The 25368-nt window shown below is 39.4% G+C and overlaps 1 protein-coding gene and 1 pseudogene across 1 annotated transcript; one reads left to right on the forward strand and one right to left on the reverse strand.

Moving 5' to 3' along the window:
* Nucleotides 1–412: 412 nt before the first annotated feature.
* LOC149996039 (endogenous retrovirus group S71 member 1 Env polyprotein-like) lies at nucleotides 413–1768 on the reverse strand. Its single transcript, XM_090258199.1, has one exon. The coding sequence runs from the start codon at nucleotides 1766–1768 to the stop codon at nucleotides 413–415; it is 1356 nt and encodes a 451-aa protein (XP_090114325.1).
* A 6029-nt stretch (nucleotides 1769–7797) lies between these two features.
* LOC149996040 (ATP-dependent RNA helicase DDX3X pseudogene) overlaps nucleotides 7798–25368 on the forward strand; it is a 64259-nt pseudogene continuing 46688 nt past the window's right edge.

A 25368-nucleotide genomic window follows, 5' to 3' on the forward strand; every position in this document is an offset into this window, starting at 1 on the left:
AAAGTTCTCAAGGCCATAGGTTCCGCAGGGCTAAAAGTTATCTCCGGCAGCATAACTCTTCAGCCAGGGAGTGATTCTCTGTGAAGCAACTTATCTTCAAAGGGCTGGTTATTCTGTAAAATATAACTTTTCACAACAGTTACAAACAAGACACAAGCAAATGGAAGGTGATAGAGGCTGTGGTGCTTTTAGCTTGTAAATCACCAATTGCTACTCCTCCCCACATTCCTCTCTCTAAGGCTTTTTAGCAAGTCCCTGTTACATCTTACAAAGAATATCTGAAGCCCCTACATATTTACATATTTAGCAAACCTCTGCAACTTTCTACAAGGAATAGCTGATGCCTCTACATTTCCCCCCTCTAGTCCCTGCTAAACCTAAAAGGGATGTCTAGGGACTATAATTAGGGTTATTAAATTTTGGTTTCTGGGAGGGGCTCAGTAGCAAGGATAAGGAGTTGGGTGTCTGCAATGCTAGCTTTTAGACGCTGAATAATATACCGAAATATACAAGGGAGGACAGTTACTGCTCGCAAGAGAAGCAGTAAGGGCCCTATGAGGCTGCTCACTAAGGTGGTCAGCCATGGATTCCAATTAAACATATTTTGGTACCACAAAGAGTCTCTTTTCCGGTCCCGTTCCCGCTGCTCTATGCGGTCCTTTATGATCTGCAGAGTGTTTCGGATGACACCAGTTCGATTTGCATAGAAACAACAGTCTTCTCCCAGGGCAGCACAGAGTCCTCCTTGCTTCATAAGGAGGAGGTCTAGGCCTCTTCTGTTTTGCAGGACTACTTCAGCAAGGGACTCTATTTGAGTGGTTATTTCTCCAATTGTTTCATACAAGGCTAGCAGGTCCTGGTCAACAGCGGAAGATAAAGCTGCGAGCCCGGTGTGGCTGGTGACAAGTCCAGCCACTCCGGTAGCAAGTGATCCTGCTAGGGCAGCTCCAGCTAGTATGGGAAGAACGACTGCCCTTTTTACAAGCGACCTTTCAGAGGGAAGGAAGAGCCTGCTACTTTCCACCCCTCCATAGACAGTCACTCGGGGAACAATTTGGGCGAGTACACACGGCCCCGAGGTCAGATCATTGTTGGAGAGGCATGATAAAATACCTGTAGGGCAAATAAATCTGGAGCCATTTGGGGCTTGGAAGTAGCGGCCTGAGAGCTGGATGGTTTTAGCACAGGCAGATGCATCAAAGACAACCTGAGAAGCCCCTGAGGTCCGAGAGCTAGGGGTGTTAATGCAAGTCCCATTTCCAAGGACCTCCTCTATTAAGATAAGAGGAGCAGTGTCTATTTTTTCACATCTGTTGGTGCTGGTTAGGTTGAGTCTCACACCGATAGCAGAGTAGAAGGGAGGCCTTGCCTGGTAACAAAGCCAGCAGTCTGCAGTAATTTTGGGCTGGCTTTGGTTTAAGGCCTGGTGAGTGCCCTTTACAAGTCCAAAGAAGCCGAGTGGTTTCTCAGGAACATTTGGGGGTGATAAGGGTGACTTATTTGAGGTACTGTTATCAAGAGTTGGGCCCCGCTTCCAGAGAGCTGGCGCTTGATCAGTCTGGCGGGGCTCGTGCTGGGCTGGTTGTAACCCCAAGAGCTGCGGAATTATAAACCGAGGTGGGGGGGATCTTGCCTGGATTGTGAAAAGGAACCCAGGATTCCAGGCTAGGTCTCGCCAAAGTCGCACACCCCAAGCATGTCCAGCTCCAGTCCAGGTATCATCGGCTGGATTTGTAAGAGTTACTGTAATATAAGGATCCCAGGGCATGACAGGATGGGGTGTGTAGCGCAGGGCTACTTGAATGAATCTTTGGTTATGTTTCCAAAATCCTTTTCTGTGATTCCATAGCCCTACGTCCTCACAGCCCCAGTGAGGACAAAAGAATGCCTTTTCATCGCGGCAATTTTGGCTTGGATTTTTGCCTGAGCAAAAGTAATAACCCTGGTCTAGGTCAAGCCGGTAGTGGGGTCAAAGGTTATGAGCGATGAAAGAAAAGGTTACCTTTTGGCTTGTGGTGTTCCAGTCCTGTTCTGCTAATATGCGGCCTGATCTTGTCTCGAGGAGGCGGAATTTCAAAGGCGGCGGGGCTGCAGCAGCAGGGAGAACAAGAGTGATGATGAACCAACCCCAGACAGCCAGGACACTAGGGCGGACTTTTATTTTCATGAGGATATTTGCTGCAGCCTCTTTCTGCTCTTTCCTGAGGCGCTTTTGCCGCCAGGGGGGTCTGGCTGTTCTAAAAAGCTGGATGGAGGGCCGGCATCCTGGGGATGTTCTTTGATTGTCTCCTGAGGTGGGCTGCAAGAGGGGCTGGGCTTCACTCCAGTGTGGTGGATTCATGCTACAATGCCGGTGATATTGACTGCAGTGAGAATAACAGTATGAGGACCTTCCCATAGTGGCCCTAGGGGTTGTCTTTTCCAGACCTTAATGAGGACCTGGTCCCCAGGTCTGACAGGATGCATAGGGGTCACTATGGGAATGGGACGCCTCTCTAAGACCTGCTGTTGGATGGAAGTAAGGGTCTTCTGAAGAGCCTGTAATTGCTGAATTAATGTATGGTCACCCCTAACCTGCAAATCTCCTATTCGAGGTGTTAATGGGGGTGGCCTTCCAAACAATATTTCAAAAGGAGTCAGTCCATCAGCGTACGGAGTGCACCTGGACCGGAAAAGGGCTAAAGGGAGAAGATCTGGCCACGGAGAATTAGTTTCCTGGTGGAGCTTTCGCAGAGTCTGCTTTAATGACTGATTCATACGCTCTACCTGACCGGCACTCTGAGGCCGGTAGGCAGTGTGGAGGTTCCACTTGATTCCTAGAGCCTTAGCTACTGCTTGAACTGTCTCTGCTATAAATGCTGGACCATTATCTGACCCTATGCTAATAGGTAATCCATATCTAGGAATAATCAAGTTTAATAGGGCCCTGGCTACTTCCCTGGCCTTCTCTGTTCGGGTGGGGACTGCCTCTACCCACCCAGAATAAGTACAAATTAAAACTAATAAGTACTTATAGCCTCTGGGGGCCGGCCCTACTTCTGTAAAATCTACCTCAATGTCTTCAAAGGGAGTAGTTCCCTGCCGGCGCACCGCAAGTGGTGGGACCCTGCCAGTCTTTGGGTTATTTTTAGTACAAGTCAGGCATCGTTTTGCAACTGATGCACAAACAGTCCAAAGATTGGGTATATAATACTCTTTTTCTAAAGATGCGACAAGTGCTCCTTTTCCAAAGTGTGTGGTCTGGTGCAGGGTGGTGGCTAGCTGCAGGCCAATGCTGTTTGGAACAAAGATTCTTCCATCTGGCAGAATTAACCAGTCGTTTTTCTTTGTGGCATTTTCAGTCTTAGCCCAAGCTTCTTCAGCTGGGGAGTAATGTGGGGGCTCTGTTGGTTGTATTAACACAGGAAGAATATTTCCCCCCTCTGAGGCAGAGGCTTTACCTCGCAATGCAGCTTCTTTAGCAGCCTGATCCGCTAGCCGGTTCCCGGTTTCAATTTCCCCGGTGCCCCTCTGGTGGCCCCTGCAATGAACAATGGCTACCTGGGCTGGCTTCCATACTGCTTGTAGTAAAGTTAGAATTTCCTGAGCATTTTTAATTGCTTTTCCCTCAGCTGTAAGTAATCCTCTCTCTCGATAAATTGCCCCATGCACATGAACAGTGGCAAATGCATACCGAGAGTCAGTATATATAGTGGCCCGTTTGCCAGTGGCTTCCTCTAGTGCCCAAGTGAGAGCGACAAGTTCTGCTCTCTGGGCCGACCAGCCCTGCAGAAGGGGCTCAGCGCGGACGACTTTTTCAAGGGTGACTACAGCTGCTCCTGCATAACGTGTACCCCCATGAACAAAACTACTTCCATCTGTGAAGAGTACAATGTCTGAATGTGGGAGCAGAGAGGCCTGTAGTCCAGGCCGAGATGAACATTCCTGGTCAATGGTTTCTTCGCAATCGTGCTCTGGCCCCCCCTCCTCAGCGGGTAGGAGCGAAGCTGGGTTTAAAGCCCGGATGGCCTGCAGGCAGATCCGGGGGTCCTCAAGGAGAGTGGCCTGGTAGTGGGTGAGGCGGCTACCAGTGAGCCATTTTCCTCCCGTGCCCCTTAGGAGGGTCTCAACTGAGTGGGGCACGTTAACAGAAAGGTCCTGTCCTAGAGTGAGTTTGTCAGCCTCCTTGACTAGGAGGGCCGTAGCAGCGACAGCTCTGAGACAGGCAGGCCACCCTCTGGATACTGGGTCCAGTCTTTTTGAAAGATATGCTACTGGCCTTCGCCAAGGCCCAAGGGCTTGAGTCAGGACTCCCCTGGCTACTCCTTTTTTCTCATGGACAAAAAGGCTGAAAGGCTTGGTGACATCTGGCAGGGCCAAAGCCGGAGCCTGGGTGAGTTCCTCTTTCAGCTTTTGAAACGCTCTTTCCTGATCCTCTCCCCAGTCTAGCGGGGCACTGGGGTCTCGAGTGGCCTCATGGAGGGGCCGTGCAATTGCAGCAAAATTGGGAATCCAGAGGCGGCAAAATCCTGCCGTCCCTAGAAACTCACGGAGGTCCTTCTTAGATTTTGGGGTGGGAAGTCGGGTGATTAACCCCTTCCGCTCGGCTGACAATTTCCGGGTCCCTTCTGACAAAATAAACCCTAGAAATTTTACCTTCTGGGTACAAATTTGTGCCTTCCTGCGAGAGACTCGATAGCCTTTTTCCTCCAGCAGGGTGAGGAGGGCAGATGTGCCCATAAGACAATCCTCCTTAGTCTTGGCTGCTAAGAGGAGATCATCCACATATTGGAGGAGTGTCAGATGAGGATTTTCTAACGAAAAAGGGCTGAGGTCCTGCCCTAAGGCCTCTCCGAAAATAGTGGGGGAGTTCTTAAATCCCTGAGGCAACCGAGTCCAAGTAAGCTGCTGCTTTCTATTTGTCTCTGGATCCTCCCACTCAAAAGCAAAAATGTCTTGTGACTGTGGATGCAAAGGAATACAGAAAAAAGCATCTTTTAGATCTAATGTTGTATACCAAAGTCTATTAGGTGGCAGGAGACTCAGGAGAGTATAAGGATTTGGCACCGTTGGGTGGATAGTCTCTGCTACAGCATTTACCCCCCTCAGGTTCTGAACCGGCCGGTAATCATTGGTCCCCGGTTTCCGGACCGGCAAGAAGGGAGTGTTCCATGCTGACTGACATTCCCTTAGTATGCCTTCCTGCAGCAGTCGGTCTATGTGGGGCTTAATGCCTTTTCTGGCTTCCCGGGAAATAGGGTACTGCTTGATGCGAACGGGACTGGTGTCACTGAGCAGCGAGACTATTACAGGAGGTACATGGTTTGCCAACCCTGGAGGATTGTCTTCTGCCCATACTTTAGGAAACTCTGCCTGGAAATCCCTGGGGAGAGACTCAGAGTCCTGTTGAGGAGATTCAAGCAGTCGATATTCTTCTTCTAAGGGCAGGGAGACAGACAAAATCATCCGAGGATTTACTTGAAGCTCTGCAGCCTCAGGGGAAAAGGAGATTTGGGCTCGGAGCTTTCTGAGGAGGTCTCTCCCAAGCAAAGGGAACGGACAGTCCGGAATGAGAAGAAATGAGTGGGTGGCAGTAGCTTTTCCTAAATTTACCTTCTGAGCTTCACAAAAAGGATATTCTGCAATTTCTCCTGTTGCCCCCTGTACTCTCATTTTCTTCTTTACAATAGGTCCTGTAGGTTTTGTCACTACTGAAATCTCGGCTCCTGTATCTACCATAAAAGTCATTTTGCGGCCCCCCACAGTCATTGTGACCATGGGCTCCCGGGGGCCTAAGGAGAGGGAGCCCTGGCCCCCTCAGTCACTATCCTCCCCTGCAGCAGCCATTATTTTGGGAGCAGGACGTTCCTTTAACTTGGGGCAGGCATTTTTCCAATGTCCCTTCTCTTTACAGTATGCACATTGATCTGAAGTTAATTTCTTTCCTGGTTTTCCTTCTCCCTTCTTGCGGGACCTTTTGCTGGATTCTGGGCCTGGTTTAAAGGAGGTTTCTTTTAGGGCTGCGGCTAATATTTTAGCCTGCCGCTTCTCTTTTTCAAGTTCCCTTTTCTCATCTCTGTTTAAGTACACTTTTGTGGCGATTTCTAAGAGCTGGCTTAAATTCATGCCTCCAAATCCCTCTAATTTTTGTAACTTTCTTCGAATGTCAGGTTCCGCCTGAGTGACAAAGGCCAGATTGAGGGCACGGGCATTTTCTGGAGCCTCAGGATCAAAAGGGGTATACATGCGGTAGGCCTCTCACAGGCGCTCAAGGAAGGCGGTGGGGCTCTCAGTGGGGCCCTGAATAACTTCTGACACCTTATTCAAGTTGGTGGGTTTCTTAGCTGCCTTGATCATTCCTTGAAGTAAGGCCTGATGGTAAGCTCTAAGGGCCGCCATTCCCAGCACGGTGTTGGGGTTCCAGTCGGGTGGCTCGGCAGGTACTATTTCCCTCACGGCTGCCTCCCTTTCCTGTTCTGTCCCTATAGCCTGACTCCTGGCATTTTCCCTGGCTGCCTTAAGAATTGACTCTCGCTCTTCAATTGAGAAGAGGGTTAGTAGGATCTGCTGGCAGTCATCCCAGGTCGGTCGATGTGACCGACAAATAGATTCAAATAGACTGGTAAGGGCCCGGGGCTGCTCGGAGAATGGGGGGGTCTGGGCCCTCCAATTATATAAATCACTGGTGGAGAAGGGGACATAGACAAGAGTAGTCTGGTGTCCTGGGCCCGGTCCTACAGCTTCCCTTAATGGGAGTACGGGCCTAGCAACCTGAGCCTCACTGACACTAACAGAACTAGGAGGAGGCCTAGGACGCAGCCGAGAAGAAGGAGGGCTACTGGGGGGCAGCGAAGGAGGGGAAGCCCCGCTCGTGGAGTCTGGTTCCTCTTGGGGAAGCTGGGGATATAGGGACGCAGGGGCCCCCCGATAAGGAGGGGGCTCTAAGAGGTGGTCTTCCTCTGGGGCTGATGGGAGAGGAAGGGGATCTGGCTGACGCAACTCAGTAACTTTTGGCTTGTCTCGTTCTCCCTTGTCCTTAGGCTGGCGGGCTAGGAGGACTCTGCGGGCTTCTGACCCAACACACTTTCGGAGCCAGACAGGCGGGTCCTCAGCTAGTTCCTGCCAGCGATCAATATAATCAAACTGATCAGGGTGGCCAGGCTTCCCTGTGACAATGAGGTGGATGGCCCCGATAATATTTAGATTCAAAGTACCCCCAGGGGGCCATCCAACCCCAAAAGCAGGCCACTCTGATCTACAGAATGTTTCTAGAGTGTCAGAGTCCATGGAGGGGTTTTGTCCCCTGAACTTAGGGAAATTCTGGAGCATACAGTCAAGAACTGTATGTGTAGACTTGGACTGACGTCCACCCATGTTGGCTAAGGTGCTTCTGCACAGATTTACAAATATATTTCTATTCTGGATTACAATCAAAGGTGGGACTTTAAGGCACAAGAACAATTCCCCCCCTCACGGCGCAGACAAACACGGGTTGGGAGCTCCCAAAGGAAGCCACTCAGATGCCCGCCTGGCCTCTCCTCCGAAGAGAACTTGAGCTTTGTCTTAGCTAAGGCTGCCTGAGTAAATTCCAGGTTATATCCAGCCGTTATGCCATATGACAAGCTGAGGAACCGCAGGTTAGGGCCCACTCAGACTCCGTAGACCGAAGTCCGTGGAGCCATACACTTGCACACACACACACTCAGAGGTTAAACAATCCCACCCAAAACCCCGCCTAGGCTACTGTGGTCAGACGAGCAGCGTCGGCCACAGGCAGCACAGCTCGGAAGCAAAACAAAAGAGCTCTATACGATCCAAATGAAGCTAGCCAAGCCGGCTTCAACAAAATCCCTGTTCGGGAACCTCTGCGTCCAGAGGACAAAAGAGACCAAGTCTCAATGGCAGTGGCCCAGGCCTGCTGCCCAAATGAGCTGCCACTCACCTGTCACCGAGGCTGTCCGCTGCCCTTTGCTTGCTCTAGCCTGGGCCGTCAGGGCTCTCGGCAGCTTCCGAATGTCCGCTGAAGGTGCAGGGAATTGCTCCAAACTGGAGCGTGCGGCCGCTGTCCTGCCACAGTCAGCTAGACACACGGGACCGCACGAAGCCCCGGGGGCTCACCGAAGGCGGCACTGCTCTACAGAGGCATCTCGCTGGGGCCTCCAAAATGTTACGGCTACATAAGCGAGATTGAACACTCTGGAGCAGTGGATTAAAGCAAGCAAAGTTTTATTAAGCCGGCTGTCGGGCGGAGACCCTGTCTCAATAGTGCACCGACAGAGACTGGGGTTTCGGGTCAGGGTTTATATAGGATTTGGCTTTCTTTCTTTAGTGAGATGCAGTTCATTGGGGAGGGGGGGTGGCAGGACAGGGCTGCAAGAGTGTTAAACAGAAACAAAGTTCTCAAGGCCATAGGTTCCGCAGGGCTAAAAGTTATCTCCGGCAGCATAACTCTTCAGCCAGGGAGTGATTCTCTGTGAAGCAACTTATCTTCAAAGGGCTGGTTATTCTGTAAAATATAACTTTTCACAACAGTTACAAACAAGACACAAGCAAATGGAAGGTGATAGAGGCTGTGGTGCTTTTAGCTTGTAAATCACCAATTGCTACTCCTCCCCACATTCCTCTCTCTAAGGCTTTTTAGCAAGTCCCTGTTACATCTTACAAAGAATATCTGAAGCCCCTACATATTTACATATTTAGCAAACCTCTGCAACTTTCTACAAGGAATAGCTGATGCCTCTACACCACAGTGTTTATTTTAGTTCTCAATTTTATATCTGTAACTCAATTCTCCAAGTGTGGGGAATCTACCTGTCATTTTCCACAATACATTTATTTCTTAGCTCAAGTTTAGAATACAAAGAAAGTAGTTTCAGAATTTAGTACAGTATTCCCTCATTGATCATGGATATTATGTTCTAGACCCCCCCACCAAGTAGAAACCTTACATTTATTCTATACTCTTAAACCTATGTAACTTTAACAACATACATATACAGTACCACAAAATCCTGTGATATAGCAAAAAATCCATGATAAATAATTAAGTATAATATTTTTTTTAAATCCCGCGATACATTGAGGCCACAATAAGTGAACTGCGATATAGAGAGGGACTACTGTAATTAGATAAAGCTCAATTTTTTTTTACAATTATCTGTTTTAAGTAAAATTTTATTTAATGAAATGCGCAAATCTCAAGGTACAGTTTAAAATGTATTGGAAATTTTATAGGCCTGTAAAAGTATAGTATATTTTAAACACAACATAAAGTTCCATCTTAGCCTATATCTATCAGAGGATCAACTACTACTTACTTTTATTTGTTTTCAACATAGATTAGTTTTGCCTATTCCAAATCTTTATGTAATAATCATTCACTAGGTACTCATCTGTGTTTAGCTTCTTTCCCTCAGGTGTAATATCCATGAGATTCATCCTTGTGGCTGTATGTATCATTAGTTACTTTTTATTATCTATTTACTATTCCATTTTCCCCCTGGCTGGTTTGGCTCAGTGGATTGAGCGTCGGCCTGCGAGCTAAGTGTCGCTGGTTCGATCTTCCAGTCAGGGCACATCAGAGAAGGAAAACTCTGACTCCAAAAAACCTCCGCTGCCTTGCGGCATACCTCTTCAGGGGAAAGGCTAAGGGAGTAAACCCCAACAGAAAATCCGGAGCCGGAGTCCCTAAGGCGGTTTGACATTGTATTCAACACCGGCAACTCCTGCGGCGCACCTGAAGCCAAGCTGTATTGACTCCGTCTTTCCCTTGGACCCTTCAGCTGCGAAGAGAGGGGGGGTCTGCTGCATGGGCAACAGCAGACCCTCCATATCACCCTGCCCAGGCTCTGTAGCTTCAGCTTCACTGGAGAGGACACTCCAGCGTCATTGCAAGATGTCGATTCAACACGGGAGGAGACAGATACCGTGTCACTCCTGAGTCGGACTGCACAGCCATTCTCGGCGGTGCAGATAAGACTCTTAAGAAGCTACGCCATCGTCTCTCGAGACGGACGGTGGCTGCTGACTATTCCATTTTATAAGACCATTGGTTTATTCATTTTCTTGAGGACATTTGGTTTATTTTCAGCTTTTGACTTATGAATACGGTCACTATGAACATTTATATACAGTCTTTTTATGGAGTTTCATCCTTTTTATTTGTCTTCAATAAATCCCTAAAATCTAAATTTTTAATTTTTATCTACAATGTAGGTGTATACTTTACTATGTAAGAAACAAACAAACAAAAAATGTATAAAGTTGTGCTGTTTTATATATCCATTCTCTAAATATATGAGAGTTCCAATTACTCTATATCTTTACAGTTGTATGGTTTCATTTTTAATTTGGCCATCAAAGTTGGTAGTGGTAACCCACTTAAATGTAATTATAATTTCTCACAGGGTTAATAATGCTGAGTATTTCTTCATGTAAAATGCTTTGTAAAATGTATTTCAATTTTTTCTCTTATCAGTTTGTTATTGCTTTCTTATCTTGTTGAGTTGTAAACATTTCTTGTACATTCTGGATAGAAATCTTCTGCCCATCTTATGTTAAGAATATATTCTCTCAATCTTTGAATTGGCTATTCATTTTCTTATTGGTGCCTATTTAGTTGTTCATTTCAAAAATGTCTAAATGTTCTTGCTTTTCCTTTGTGATCATTGCCCACCATGTTCTAGTTAGATTTTTTGTTTACTCTCAGGGAGTGAAAATGTGTTCTTTTATGGTTTTTACTAGACGACATTGTTTTAAATTTGTCTACTCATATCAACTCAAATTTTTCACATGATATGAAGTAGAAGTCATGTTAATTTTTTTCCCTCAAATATATACCTAGTTTTTCAAATACAATTTTTGAAAACGAACTTTAGATTTAATATCATTTGGTTCTATAATACTTTAATCTTGTCTGTTTTAACTATTATTTTTTTGTAAATACAGTTTAAGGTATTGTTAATCTGAATACACCTTTCCTCAATCATTATGGTTCTGTACCCAAAATTTATTCCATTCTTCTCTCACTGTAGTTTCAAGCAGTTTAGGTAAGATGCATTCTATTTACTTTTCCAGCATGGGCCACAATTGGCCTAAATGAATAGGTTAATATATATTGACTTCCGGCCAAGATGGAGGCATAGACAGACACGCTGTATCTCCCTTCACAACTAAAAAGGAATACAACTACCTAAAAACTAGAAACAACCAGAAGTTCCAGAAAATCAAAGTGCATGGAAGTCCAGCAAACAAGGATATAAAGAAGAAATACTCATCCAGACAGGTAGGAGGGGCAGAGCCCAGGCGGAGAGGACATGGTGTGGTGATGGCAGCAGTGGCAACAGCAGCAGCAGGGTGGTGAAAAGAGCAGTTACACATTTTAAAAAGTCAGGAGAGACACGGTCCCAGCAACAAGGAAAATCAAGCCTCATTGCTTTTGACTGTGCAGACCATTGGGAATTGAGGTGGAGGCAGAAACTTCCAGCAGAGTCCGCTTGTTTAAAGGGCCCTCACAGACCTAGAACATCCACAGACCCAACTACTCTGGGAACCACGGCCAGGGCAGGAGCTAGAAGGGCACCAGTCCGGTGCAGAAGTGGGAGAAGGGCCTAGAAAAGGAGCGAGTGTTGGGCAAGCAGCATTGTTCCTCCTCAGACCCCTCCTCCGCATATAGCACCACATCATAGTGAAACAGGTTGCCCCTTACTGATGAATATCTTAGGCTCCACCCCTTACAATGTAGTAGGAGCGACAGCTTTCCCTGGAACATGGAAGGAAACACACACAGGAGACTTCTGGATAAGTTGGAGGCCTAGATTGACATGTTCCATCTCCTTCCACAACTAAGAAGGAATACAACTACTGCAAAACGAGCAATAACCAGAAGTTCCAGAAAATAAATGAAAGTCTAACATATGAAGTTATAAAGAAGTGATGCTCGTCCAGACAGGTAGGAGGGGTGAAGCCAGGGAAGAGAGGTCAAGCTGTGCTGTCTGCAGCAGCAGCAGCGATGGCGGCAGAACAGTGGTAAGCACAGACACCTGTATTTAAGGGGAGGTGAGAAGTGCCTGGGGAGCACCCCTGGCTGCAGACCAGACCCATCAGCTTGTGATTCCAAAGCTGGGGAACGCAGATCCCCATTGCCTTGGACTGTGAGGCCTGGTGGGGGTGGGAATGGAGGCAGAGACTCCCAGTCTCTCAGCGGAGATTGAACAGCAGGAATCCATATTGGACCCCCCACTCCCACAGAAAATGTCCGGTTGTGATGAGTGCACAGGGCTCACCCCCTACAGCATAGGAGGTGTGACAGCCCTGCCTAGGAAGCAAAGGTAAACACAAAACTGTTCAGGATAGCACAAATCATGATAGAGATCCCAGTGACACAGCTTACCAGATGCAAATTTCTAATCTAATGAAGCAGCAGATAGGAAATCTTTCTGAGGCACAGTTTAGAGCTTTGCTTATAAAAGTGCTTACAGACCTAACAGCAGAGCTTAAATAAGATGGGGAAGGAATGAAGACTAGTCCTGCTGAAATGAACAAAAACACACATGAAACTAGTGGTGAGGGCAAGAAAACCAGGGGTCAAATCAACAAATCAGAACATAGGGGAGGAACAAACAGTCAACCAATGCAGAAGGAGGAAACAAAAAGTGAGGAAAATGAGGAGAGGCTCAGAAACTTATCGGACAGCTATAAGCAGGCCAACATCCGAATCACAGGGTTGCCAGAAGGTGAAGAAGAAGAACTAGAAATGGAAAAATTATTTGAAAAAATAACGAAGCAGAACTTCACTAACTTGGGGAAGGAAATAGACTTACAGGTCCAGGAAGCACAGAGAGTTCCAAATAAACTGGACCCAGGGAGAACCACACCAAGACACATTATAATCAAAATGTCAAAAATTAAAGATAAAGAGAGAATCTTAAAAGCAGCAAGAGAGAAGAAGAGAATTACATATAAAGGGGTCCCAATAAGACTGTCAGCTGATTTCTCAATAGAAACTCTGCAGTCAAGAAGGGACTGGCAAGAAATCTTCAAAGTAATGCAAAGCAAAAACCTACAACCATGATTACTCTATCCAGCGAAGCTGTCATTTAGAATAGAAGGACAGAGAAAGTGCTTCCAGGACAAAGTAAAACTGAAGGAATTAATTAGTTCCAAACCACTGTTATATGAAATGTTAAAGGGACTTGTTTAGGAGAGAGAGGATCAAAACTATGAACATTAAAATGAAACTGTATCACAACAACCAACAGCAGAATCTAGGGAATCGAAACAAAGGCATACTAAGTAAGCAAAAATAGTGTAAAAAAATTATAGGTATGGGGAATATTACGGGGGGAGGTCATCAGGGAGAGGGAAGGGGAAAAGGGAGGGAGATGGTACAGGAATTAAGAAACATAGTAGGAGGGAGTGGAGTAGATAGGAAGATGTTGAGAAGAACTATATGCACAACCAATGGGCATGGACTAAAGGGGGGGGACAGCTGGAGTGAGGGGAGTCACTGTGTGGAGGGGAACAAAGGAAAAAGAAATTGGGACAGCTGTAACAACATAATCAATAAAGCATATTAAAAAATATATATAGCCACATTTTTCTTCTGCCACATATATTCTAGGGTAATTTGTTCAGCAATGAAGAGGTGACAATTTATTTAAAGTGCATTAAATTAGAACATATGTTGGATGAAAGAGGAGAGAAACTTTCTCTTTCCCATTTGGACCAAAAAGCATGTAGTCACAGAAGACATGTTAGGATTATGTCAATGTTCTGAGAGCAGATATAATAGGCAGGGAGAATCATGGTTTTTTATTACAACGTTGAAATAACAGATGAACTCCTACCTGAAAATGATGCCATTATGCTAAGTTTTCCAATCACATAATCTAGATTCTGCTTGCTTTTTGATTCTTGAACTTAAACCATCCTGAATGATAAAACAGACCTGCATTTCTTCTATTCAGGTCCTAGTTTCACATTATAGAAAAAAACTTATTTACATGAATACATGAACACACACACACAGAAATGGTGAGAGCTTTTTTTCCTGTAAATACTTTTCTAATGGCATAGACATTTCAGGGAGGACTGAAATGATTAACATGAAACATATTATGTATCTCATCACCTTCTTTATATGCTTTTCTTTGTATAACAGTATTAAAATGTGGCTATGTTAAAAATTGAGTAACTCAGCTTCTCTTTTTTCCAAATTAGCATCTAGGCTCACTTGAACTTTGAAAATTATGAGTTTATATTCATATCTCATCAAATGTGGCATTATCTTTAAAGCATAAACCCTTTTTGTTCTTGTAAATATTTTAGTTAATGACAGGAATAAACTTCTGAAATGAGATAATTGACTTTAAAAATAAAAGTGTAACAGTTCTAATAACTCTTCATTATAATTTAATATTGCTGGCTACATTTTTAGGTTAGAAAGATATGATCTAGAAATAATTTATTTCCTCTGATGAAACACTGACAGAATAACACATTAGTTTTTTTGGATGTCAAATTAATGAAGGGAAATTGTATTGAAGTAAAAATTACATTACAAATAAATTTCACACTGTCAATATGTACACATTTGCACACTCTTGATAATGACAAAGAAAAGATTGAAGATATCTACTGTAAAGATTAATTTTAAGGTAATACTGTTAGCTAACTGCAAGAATAATATTAATAAAAATATAAATATACAAGATGAATAATAGAATCTTAGATCTAAAAGTGTGTTCTGCTAATGAATATTCTTCATGGAAAACTGTGATTTTTATTTTCTGATATCTTTTCTGTATAAATTAATCTTTAATGAAACTTGTTATTTTCTCTGGAGGTTTATATATGTTGTTCAAGATATTAATTGATTTAGAGATTAAGTAAAATAAAAATTAACATAATAAGAGAGAAAGAGATGAGAGAGACAGAGAGATTACTATAGGAATTGGCTTACATAGTTACAGAGGCCAAGAAATCCCCACAATTTGATCTACTATCTGCAAAGTGGAGAACTAGGAAAACCAGTGGTATAATTCAGTCTGAGGCCAAAAGCCGAAGATCCAGGTGGCCACTGGTATAAGTTTCAGTCCCAAAAGCCTAATGTTCTGGAACTCGGCTAAGTCAAGTGAAGTTGGATGGCCCAGCTCAAGTAGAAAAAAAGGGTTTGACCTTATTTCATTTTGTTGCATGCAGGCTCCCAATATATTGGATAATACCAGCCCATATCAGTGAGGGTGAATACCCTTACTCATTTTACTGAAGCAACTACCGATTCTTTTCAAAAACACTCTCATAGACGTACCCATAAATAATGTTTTACCAGCTATCTGGGAATATCTTAGTCCAGGTTTACACGTAATTAACCATCATGATGATATTTAACAATTCATTCAATGAGATTAATATTCCCCTGATTCTAAAATCAAATAAAGAAATTATAAGAAACTAAAACTAAAATATGTTTCATATAATAAATATAGATGCCAGAATTCTTAGCAAAGTTTTAGCAAGTTGTGTTCAATAGTACAAAAAATGAAAACACATTTTTCCTAAGTGAGGTTTATTTCATGAATGCCATAAATACAAGGTTATCACTACTTTTGCAAATCAACCATTTAACTTATCATTAATAGACTTAAAATCATCTGAAAAAGTTTTGGAAAATATAAAATCTACAACAGATATAATCCTAGCAAACTAGAAATAGAAGGGTATTTCTTTAACCTAATAAAGGGCAATATAAAAATTGAATGTCTTCATCATATTTAATGGTGAAAGACTTCATATGGCTCAGAGTGGTGACATGACAGAAACAAGAAGGAAAAACAAATCAGAAGATAATGAGAAATAACTATGAGGAAGTATGAAAATGTGGAAAAGTATAGTTTTAATAAATGATATATAATAAATATAAAATAAATACAATAAATTGCAGAAGGAAAGCTTAATAAATTGTGATCATTTTGCCATATGTACACATCATGTTTCTAGCAGTGATATACATCTATTATACACTGTGGCCAGAGTTGTTAGTTTTGCCCCAATATAATTTACCCCTTTTTACATAGTAATAAAAGTTTAGCTATTGCTGGAAGTCAAACTAAAGATATTACCTCTAGATAATTTCTGGCTAACAAGTATGTTAGGTTTTTAATATCCATATTAATTAATGTCCTGAATTTACAGGCAAGATTTCTGAAGTAGAGCAGACTATTATAATTATTTACATATAAACAAATAGTATATGTATTATTCTCATGCCCAGTTCTTGCTCTTGAGTGGACATAAGAACTAAATGGTCATAATGTATATTAGAGGTCTACACTTCAGAATAGAAACATAAAAAATAAATTTGGATATTTTTGTATAGAGAAAAGTGACAGCTATTACTAACCCCCAAACAGTTCTGAGAAAAATCGCCTTGGAAATTTAATGGGAAGAATATTTAATACTTTGTTATATAAATAAATATCTCTAGATGAAAGATAAAGCTATATGTGTTTAGTTTTACAAAGTTGTTATGTCTACATGATTGTTGGTATCCAACTCCTTGAAATAGAAACAAATGCATCTTCATTTAAGTAAATCTCTCTGGAGTCCTTACTATCTATATAGTTGTAAATTAACATCTAAGTTTTTTTCCTTTTTGTCCAAATTCCAAGTGTCAAGAGAATTTGATCAGACCCCCAACTGCAGAAATACAAAAATATTTTATGTAATTTCTCATTTGGAAGCTAAGCCATGTTTTCAAATTTTGGGTTATTACAAATGGTGTGTGTCTTGCATTTTGCCTTTTTCCTTTTCTAGTTAACAAGGTCTGAATGTGATGGCTGGCATAACAAAAGTCAGTGGTGTAGAAGCTTCATGGTGAACATGGTTGAACAAGTTTGAATGAGTCTGGTTACTGTTCTGATTTTCTTTTCCTCCATAACATATACCCCCTAACTTGAGGTAAAACCAGCAACTATTTTATTACATCTCATGATTTTGTGGTTTACTGACATGAACAGTTATGCTGGCTAATTTTTCTGCTCTACCTGATTTTGGCTGGGTTTGGTGTGTGATATTGTGTAGGTGGCTTGGCTTGTATAATATAAAAGATTTTAGATGCTTTAACTTATATGACTGGCATCTTGGCAAGGAGGCCTAGAAAAATACTTTCAGCTCTTTTTCCATGTAGTCTAAGTATCTCTACACAGATTCTTTCTAGTAGGTAATTAAATGTCTCAGGTAAGAACTCTAAGTCTTTTAAGACACAGAAAGTGGAAGCTGTCAGCCTCTTAGAGCCAGGACAAGAGAACAGGCACAGTGTCCATGCTGTCATATTCTATTGGTCAATGCAGTTACAGAGTTCACTCAGATTAAAGGGAAGTAGAGAGTGATCACACTACTTGATGAGAGCAATATTGAAGAAGATTGCAATTTTTATTTAGTATACTACAGTCTCCATCATAGAGAAACCTCCACATTTATTGGCATGAATATGACTTTTGTATTAGATGAAAATAATATATTATATTCTTGGTAGCTACATTTATATTGAGTGTCTTTTTGATAATGAGTTTCTTTGTTATACAAGATCTCTTTGATGTATTATTTTTTTAACTGTGTTTATATTGTTTGCACTATTACAGATGTCCCCATATTTCCCCCCTCTGCCCACCTGCAGCAAGCCCTTGTTGCCCCCCCCTTCCCTCCGTCCTTCACCACACTGTTTTCTGTGTCTATGGGTTAGTCATATATGTTCTTTGGCTATTACTCTTAATATTGCCTACCTAATATCAAATTCAGAGCTAGATTATCTTAATTAAATGTTTTATATTTACTTTCTTATCTCTAATTCAGACTAATTTCCTCATTCATGTAGTACACTGTTTTCTAAAAAACAACTATTTTTTTCTTGAAATTTATATCTATGTATACACGCAACATACTTTTGTCTACAAGAGGTTGAACATTTTACTCTTTTAAATATAACAGGGTTGACAGATGTTATGTCCTGGATTTCCTCATAATAATAATGATAAACCCTCACTATTGGTAACAGCCTCAGGTTTACTATTAACATTATGTTGATATCAAGTAAGAAATAACTTAAGAAAATATTTAATATATGTGTCAATGCCTAAGATATTTGATCACATTGAATTTTAAAGAAAAATTTCAAAAGGGTCAATAACTAGTATCTTAATTTTATTGCTTCACCTATATTAAATACCTCATATCTCCTTTTTTCATGCTATATTAGACTTTTGTAAAACTTTGTGCACATAAACTGTTAATACTTATGGGAGCATCTTTAACATGGTGTAGGGCAAATGTTTTACATTGACAGAACAGCTGGATATAGAAAATGGCAAAGTTTGTAGATTTTCTATTGCAAGAGTGAAGAATCAGGGTATTATAATGATGTGAAAAATGTTTATATGATGTCCTTTGAAGAGAAACTAATAACAGATGGAAGAATAAGCTGTAGTTCAAAAGAAAGGCTCAGAAAGAAAGTGGTTACCTGCCTTTTGCAGCACTTGAGGGAAGTAATCATTTCTTTTGATTGCTTAACATTCCTGAAAAGAATATCATGCATAGAATTTCATGCTAGTACCTGGACATCTATTTTAATGAAAAAGTAATTTTTCAAGAAATCAAAACTTCAATACTTAACAACAAACTAATGTGTTTTAATAAAATCCATTCTTCAAGATGAAAGAAAAGTTTAACTTATTCCTTATAGGTTTCTTTTAAAGTTTGTCCCAAAACTTAGGCATATTTTGAGACCTAGCTAAATACGAGGAAATAATATTTACAAGGAAGTAACAACTGTCATTAGCCCTTAAATTGTACTCATTTTCAGAATATTTCTGTCATGAACAAATGTGAAAAATGAGACACAAAATTGAAGTGCTAAGTCTAAGACAACCATTTATTTAAGTGAAAATTCTATTAAACAGTACTTATATATAAATTATTATAAAGCAAGCATGACATGGGTATGGAGAATAAGCTATTAAAGTCAGTGACCTAAGACTGGATCACTGTTTTAAAAGTTGTCTCTTCAAGGGACACTTTATACATGTTTTACAAATGAGCAAGGTTAAAATTAGCATTATTTATCACACTTTGGTTTTACTGGCTTCTTTTGTAATAATACTTTCTTTTTTTTTATGTTTCATAGAAACAGACACCATTGAGCTTTATAACAGCAAATATATGTTAAATTGTAAAAAAATATCGAATTCAAAATTTTAATCTCCTTTCACATTCTAAAATATGATAGGGTTTGCCAATTTAAAATATTTTATCATGAACATCTTCAAATGTAAAAGTAAAGAGAATGGTAAAACCAACCATCATACATATACCATCTAGGTTTTACTCTACAGGAAGTGATAGCAAAGTGAGATCACAGCTTTGCAAACTTTGTTTTAGTTTTTGAAGATTGTGTAGCTCTAAAACTTTAATTTAAGTGAATCCTATAAATTATGATATGTTGTCATTTCATTTTTATTCATCTCAAATTATTTTCTAATTTTTTTAGATATCTTCCTTAACTCATAATTTATAAATATGTTTAATTTTTACATATTCATAAATTTTCCAAATACTTTGTAATTTTTGTTTTTAATTTTATTTAGTTTTAGACAGAACACAAACTTTATATGTTTTCAATTATTTTAATTTTATTGAGACTTATTTTATGACCTAATGTATTGTCTAATATCTCCTGGAGATTAGAAAAAAAAAATGTCTGAACTGTGCTATTATAAAGCAGGGGTTCTTGGATCCATGCTATTGTAAGAAATGTTTAGTCATATTTTAAGATACAAGTACTAAAGTTGAGAGTAAGAGTTTATATGCTTTGATAACAATTTAATAGTATAATTTTATGTCTGTTGACAGTAATACAACAAAATATTTTATTCTATATGTCTTTTATTTTGCTATTTTTTATTATTGACTTTTATTATATTTTTAAAAGTAATGTTTTGTGATAGGTTGGATCAATGTTTTATTTCTACATAAACATAATGAAAAGATTGAACATTACCTTTCTAACCTACAGTAGTATCTCTCTAGGTCTTTAATATTAAAAAACAAACAAACAAACAAATGGCAAAGTTGTATTTATTTCCATTAAAATAAAAATGACCTGTATACACACAAATTTAAAAGGCACAATCTCTTATGCTCAATAACCATAGTCTTCAGTATGTTAGACACAGTAATATCTGTAGATACATCAGTGGTTTGAGTAAAAACACAGTACCAAAATGAGAGAGACTCTGGGTCTCTCGGAGTGGATGAAGAAACTACTCAGACAACTCACCATATGAGGAAGGAAGGGAGGGGTTTTTCTCTGTGGAAAACCCGCCCTTGTTTCTTTATTAGCCAGGGTTTTTATCTACTTTCTACATGGGAAATGCATAGAAAAACATGCAACCCTTCACCAAATGGTTGAGAGTAATAACAAAGGGAAATGCAGATCAATACAGGGTTGAAGTGCCCAGGTATTTTACACAAGTTCAAAAATACTTACTCTTACTTAATTGTTCTGTTTTTCACATCCTACCGACAAGAATTTAAGGCTATTTAGAGACAAACAGAGCAGGTTCCCTTTTCCTTAAAAGCCACTTTGTATTTCTAGTTTATCTTTAAAATCCCCTGAAGGGTGGAATTCATAGCAAGCATGGAAGACAAAAACCAGCAGTGAAGACCCAGATCCGGGCTCCACATAGCAGTCAAAGTCTTTTGAATCATGCCTGCCTGTCTCCCACACCAAAACTTTCCTGATACAAGGTAAATCACTCATTCACATATTCTATTCATACAAAACAGTTAATATTTTTAAAGTTATGTACCTCAAAAACTACTAGCTAGATGTACAACCAAAATGTAGTAACTTTGTTTTATGAAAGCATCTTCAGATTATTATGCATAAATGATTCCTTTCAACAAACATTTTCTTCTTTTAAATAAATAAACTACATTTATGTTGTTATATTTATGTATAGCTTCCTAAGACATGATTAAAGACATACACTACTTCCTCTTTAAAGGTATAAATGTACTAGAGAATATGCTAAACTATTCTCCCCAAATACCAACACTGTCATTATTTTTTCAGATACATATTATCTAAATTCTAATTTTAGAGTATGAAATTTGCTCCTGCATTTTGAAAATTTCTTCCTCTAAAAAAAAGTTAACAGATTGTCTACCTAAGCTATCCCATATATTGGAGAAATTTTAAGTTTTTTATTTTAAATCTTAAAATGCTTTAGGTTAAAGCTGATAGTGTAATTGGAGATTTTGAAAAACACTTTAAAGAACTTCATAAAAATATTGTTTTAAACTCTAAAATATATTAAAGATTTATATAAAGTCCAAGAGAACACAAGTATTTTCATTATGCAGTTATTTTTAGAAAAGGCACCTTTATCTTTCTACCACCCCTGAATTCCTAGAAAAAAGCTAAGATCTGACATTGTAAGAATGTGGGTAGGTAAATATAGATCATAGGTAGGACAGATACACTTAAGAAATTTTTAATTTTGTGTGTTTATTCTATCCCACACCAGTTCTCATGTGTATAAGAAATTACAATGACCATGCTAAATAAAATGGATTTCTAAATTCTGATGTGTCAAGATTTGGATGAGAGGTGAAGAAATAGAGGAAATGTTTATGGACCTTACCTTAGATGCAGATAAAGTGTCAAACATTGCTTGTTTAGTACTTAAATCTATTTTATTAGGTCCTTAGTTTTTATAAAGTTTTTTGTTCATGTTGTCAGCCTTAGAAAAGCAATCAATTGAAATGAAGCAAATAAATATTGAAAGCAAAAAATAACCAGCAGACATGAGACACAGTGGAAGTTACGAGTGGGGTAAACAATCTTGAGCAGCTGGAAGGAAGCACATCTACTGTGAATGATGTAAGCACACTAGACATAGACATGAATATGTGCTTTTGCATGTGTATTTTTGTATGCTCCCTCATATATCATATGAGATTTATTCTTGAATGCATTACTCAAATGATACTGAAATTGGAGGGATACAGTTTCTTTAATGACATTATTTTTGAAACCTCATACTTGAAATTTAGATGACATAAAACACTTCACTAGGTGGTGAAAATTTGACTCATATGAAACCAAGTGATTACTTCAGGACATTTGTAGTTTATATAGTTGTTTTTCACAAAATGCTTGTTTTGTTTACTGAAATAATTTAAGTGTGCAAGAATGAACATTTTAATTTAATAATTGTTTAATATTTTATCACATTTTTTCTGTGACATCATCTGAAGCCTTAAACACTGACATATAAAGAGAAAAGTGCAAGTTAGTTTCCCATTTCTAGTTAAATATGTGAAGTGTACATATACTTTGCATTTTTATATTTTTCTTGTTTTTGGATGTTATAATCTGCATTTCAATATTTATTATCATTCCTTAAGTAATTTTAAATAAAATTTTTAAGTGATTACAGAATATTTTATCAGCACATTGTATATAAATTACCAAATACTCACATAAGTAAAAATATATGTTCTTACATTTTTCCAAAATGTATAGATTTATATAAAATAAAATGTTTTCCCTGAATTATTCCATATGGCGAATCTATATTATTATTATTTATTATCTTACACATTCCACAATAGAATAAAACATATTTATAGTGAAGAGTAAGTTTCTGTGGTAATTAATTAGGCTGTTAATATCAAATGTGGCATCCAAGATAACATAGAGAAGGCAATAAGCAATTTGAATCCCAGAGTTGTAATATTTTTACTGATAAGTTGTTACCACTATCAAAGAAGCAATGTATATCTTCTATCTAATCTGAGTTAGGAGAGGACACTTTTATAGTTTTCTTATCATTGAGACTATATCATTCAACTGTCTTCCCAATTTCTTTCAATTTGCTACCATCCCTCTAGATAACAACATATCTGATAACACAGAAAGAGTCATGAAGAAAAGCAGAAAGACAAATTAAAAAACAAAACAAAACAAATTAAAGTAGCAGGATGCTCACCTATAGGTGACTTGTCAACCTCACAAAGAAATACCCAGTTATTTTACCAGCCAAAAGAATTTATTCAAGAATAGGAAAGAATTGCAATTCAGGATCAGCAAACTGTAGCATACTACAGGCAAAGTCCAAAGAGACAAAAGGAAGGTCAGCTTTTATTAGATTTTAGGGGAAAGTGGGGAGGGTTGTTACAAACAAAAGTTCATTGGACTCCTCAATGGTTTTTCACTGGTTGCATGCAGTGGTTAGCATGTTGCTGCTGGGGCAGGGAGGGTTCTTCCCCCTCTTTTGTATTTTTTTTTAAGCAGGAGATTACATTTCTATGTGAAAAATGTTCTCTCTTGTCAAAATAATTCTTCTCTTTCTTCTTGTTGGTTATATTGGCTGCCATGAGTTGTAGGTGCATAAGAGCCTCCCCTTGAGGGGTTCCTAAGACATTTTAAATAAAGTTTTCTTTATTTTTACTATGTATTCATAGAATAACCATTTGAACTGATTTTTTCCCCTAGAAGCTCATTGCATCTCCTCATTCATTACTAATTTAGGCATAAACATTATTTTATTTCTCTGTTTTTTAAGAACTTAAAAATTTTTTTAAAATATTTTATTTATTTATTTTTAGAGATAGGGGAAGAGAGGGCAAAAGAGAGGATGAGAAACATCAGTGTGTGGTTGCCTCTCATGCACCTGCAACCCAGGCATGTGCCCTGACTGGGAATTGAACCAGCAACCCTTTGGTTTGCAGGCCAGTGCTCAGCCCACCGAGCCACACCAGCCCAGGGCAACATTGTTTTCTTTATTAAATCCTTAAGTTTGTGCAATTCATATATATCAAATAAGAGGACATGTGATCTTTCTCTTATATATCAACAAAAGTGGTAGATGATATCTAGAACAGAGAAACATAAGAGGATGAGTGCTCTAAAGAACTCTTATTCAGAAGGTACACATCTATGAAAATGAAGAGATCAAATAAAGGCTGTCAGGCAATATGTACATTATCATACAAATGAAGAGGTGCCCTATCGGAAGTTCCCTACATTTTGTCATGAGTCACCTATACTATAAATGAATGTTTTGGTTAATATTGTACCTCTGAAACACCCCATACACTTGGCAATATAGTGGAAAAATGTAAATTTTATCTCATACTTTTTAAAATTGAGGTGAAATTTTCATAACAAATGTCATCATTTCTAAGTGAATATTTAATATATTTTATATTTTCACAATGTTGTGTAATTCACAATTCACATTTTTGTGGTACATTTTTCATAAGTGCATTTAATCATGTGAAGGCATTTCCTTCATTTCCTAGTTTTCTGAATGTTTTTGTCAGAGAAGCAGTTAGATTGTTTTGAATGTTTCTGTGTATTAACTGAGATAATTGCAGTCTTTTTTTTAAGCTTTGCACTGTGTTGTTGTTTAATTTCTTAATTACCACTTATTATGATTTTTAATATTATCTTTTTGTTAATGACTTTTAGCTTCTAGCGTTGAAAATATATTAAGAATTATCTTTGGCCTAACATATGGTCTATCCTGGAGAATGTTTATTGGATATTTAGAAAAATGTTTATTCTTTTGTAACTGGGTGGAATGTGTAATATATGTCTGTAACACCTAGGAGGTTAGAGTCATATGAGTTTGCTAGGGCTTTCATAACAAGATCACACAAACTGGGTGCCATAACCAAGTCATATTTATTGTCTCATTTTTGGAGTTTAGAATTCTAAGATCAAGTTGTCAGCAGGATTGTTTCCTTCTAAGGGCTATGAAGAAAAATTAGTTCAATGCTTTTCTGTAGCATCTGGTGACTTTTGCTGTTTTGTTTTGTTTTGTTTTTTTCCCTTGCATTGGAGAAGCATCACTTCAATCTTTGTCTTCATGCTGGCATGGTGTTTTCCCTATATATGTGTCTGTGTCCATATTACTTTCTATTAAGGCACCAGTCATATTGCAACAGGGGCTCACTCTACATTGGTATAATCTCATTTTAACTCAACTAATACCATATAACTCTATTTCCAAATAAGGTCACTCTCTTACATATTGAAATTTTGGACTTCAACATACGATTTTTGGAAGGGGCACAATTTAACCCACATAAGATAGTTCTAGGCTCAATTTCCTTATTGTCAAATGTTGAGGGAGCTCATCAGCTACTTAGGTGGTTCTGCCATTAAGACATCCTTTGGGTTTTGGGAAGAGTGCTTGGTGGAGTCCATGAGCCTGTTAATAAAATCTGTAGCCAGTTGTTGGGTTCCATGCACCAGATGCTGTGACCCCTACAGGCCTTTTTCCTGATCTTATCTGTTCCCATACTATTCAGCTGTGCCAA

Source organism: Furipterus horrens, unplaced genomic scaffold (assembly GCF_987537825.1).
Source record: "Furipterus horrens unplaced genomic scaffold, mFurHor1.1.pri manual_scaffold_12, whole genome shotgun sequence".
In the NCBI taxonomy this organism is placed as follows: Eukaryota; Metazoa; Chordata; class Mammalia; order Chiroptera; family Furipteridae; genus Furipterus; species Furipterus horrens.

Bases quoted from the DNA above. Each gene is read 5' to 3' on its own strand.
- LOC149996039 (XM_090258199.1), bottom strand. From the start codon at position 1,768: ATGCCCTGGGATCCTTATATTACAGTAACTCTTACAAATCCAGCCGAT.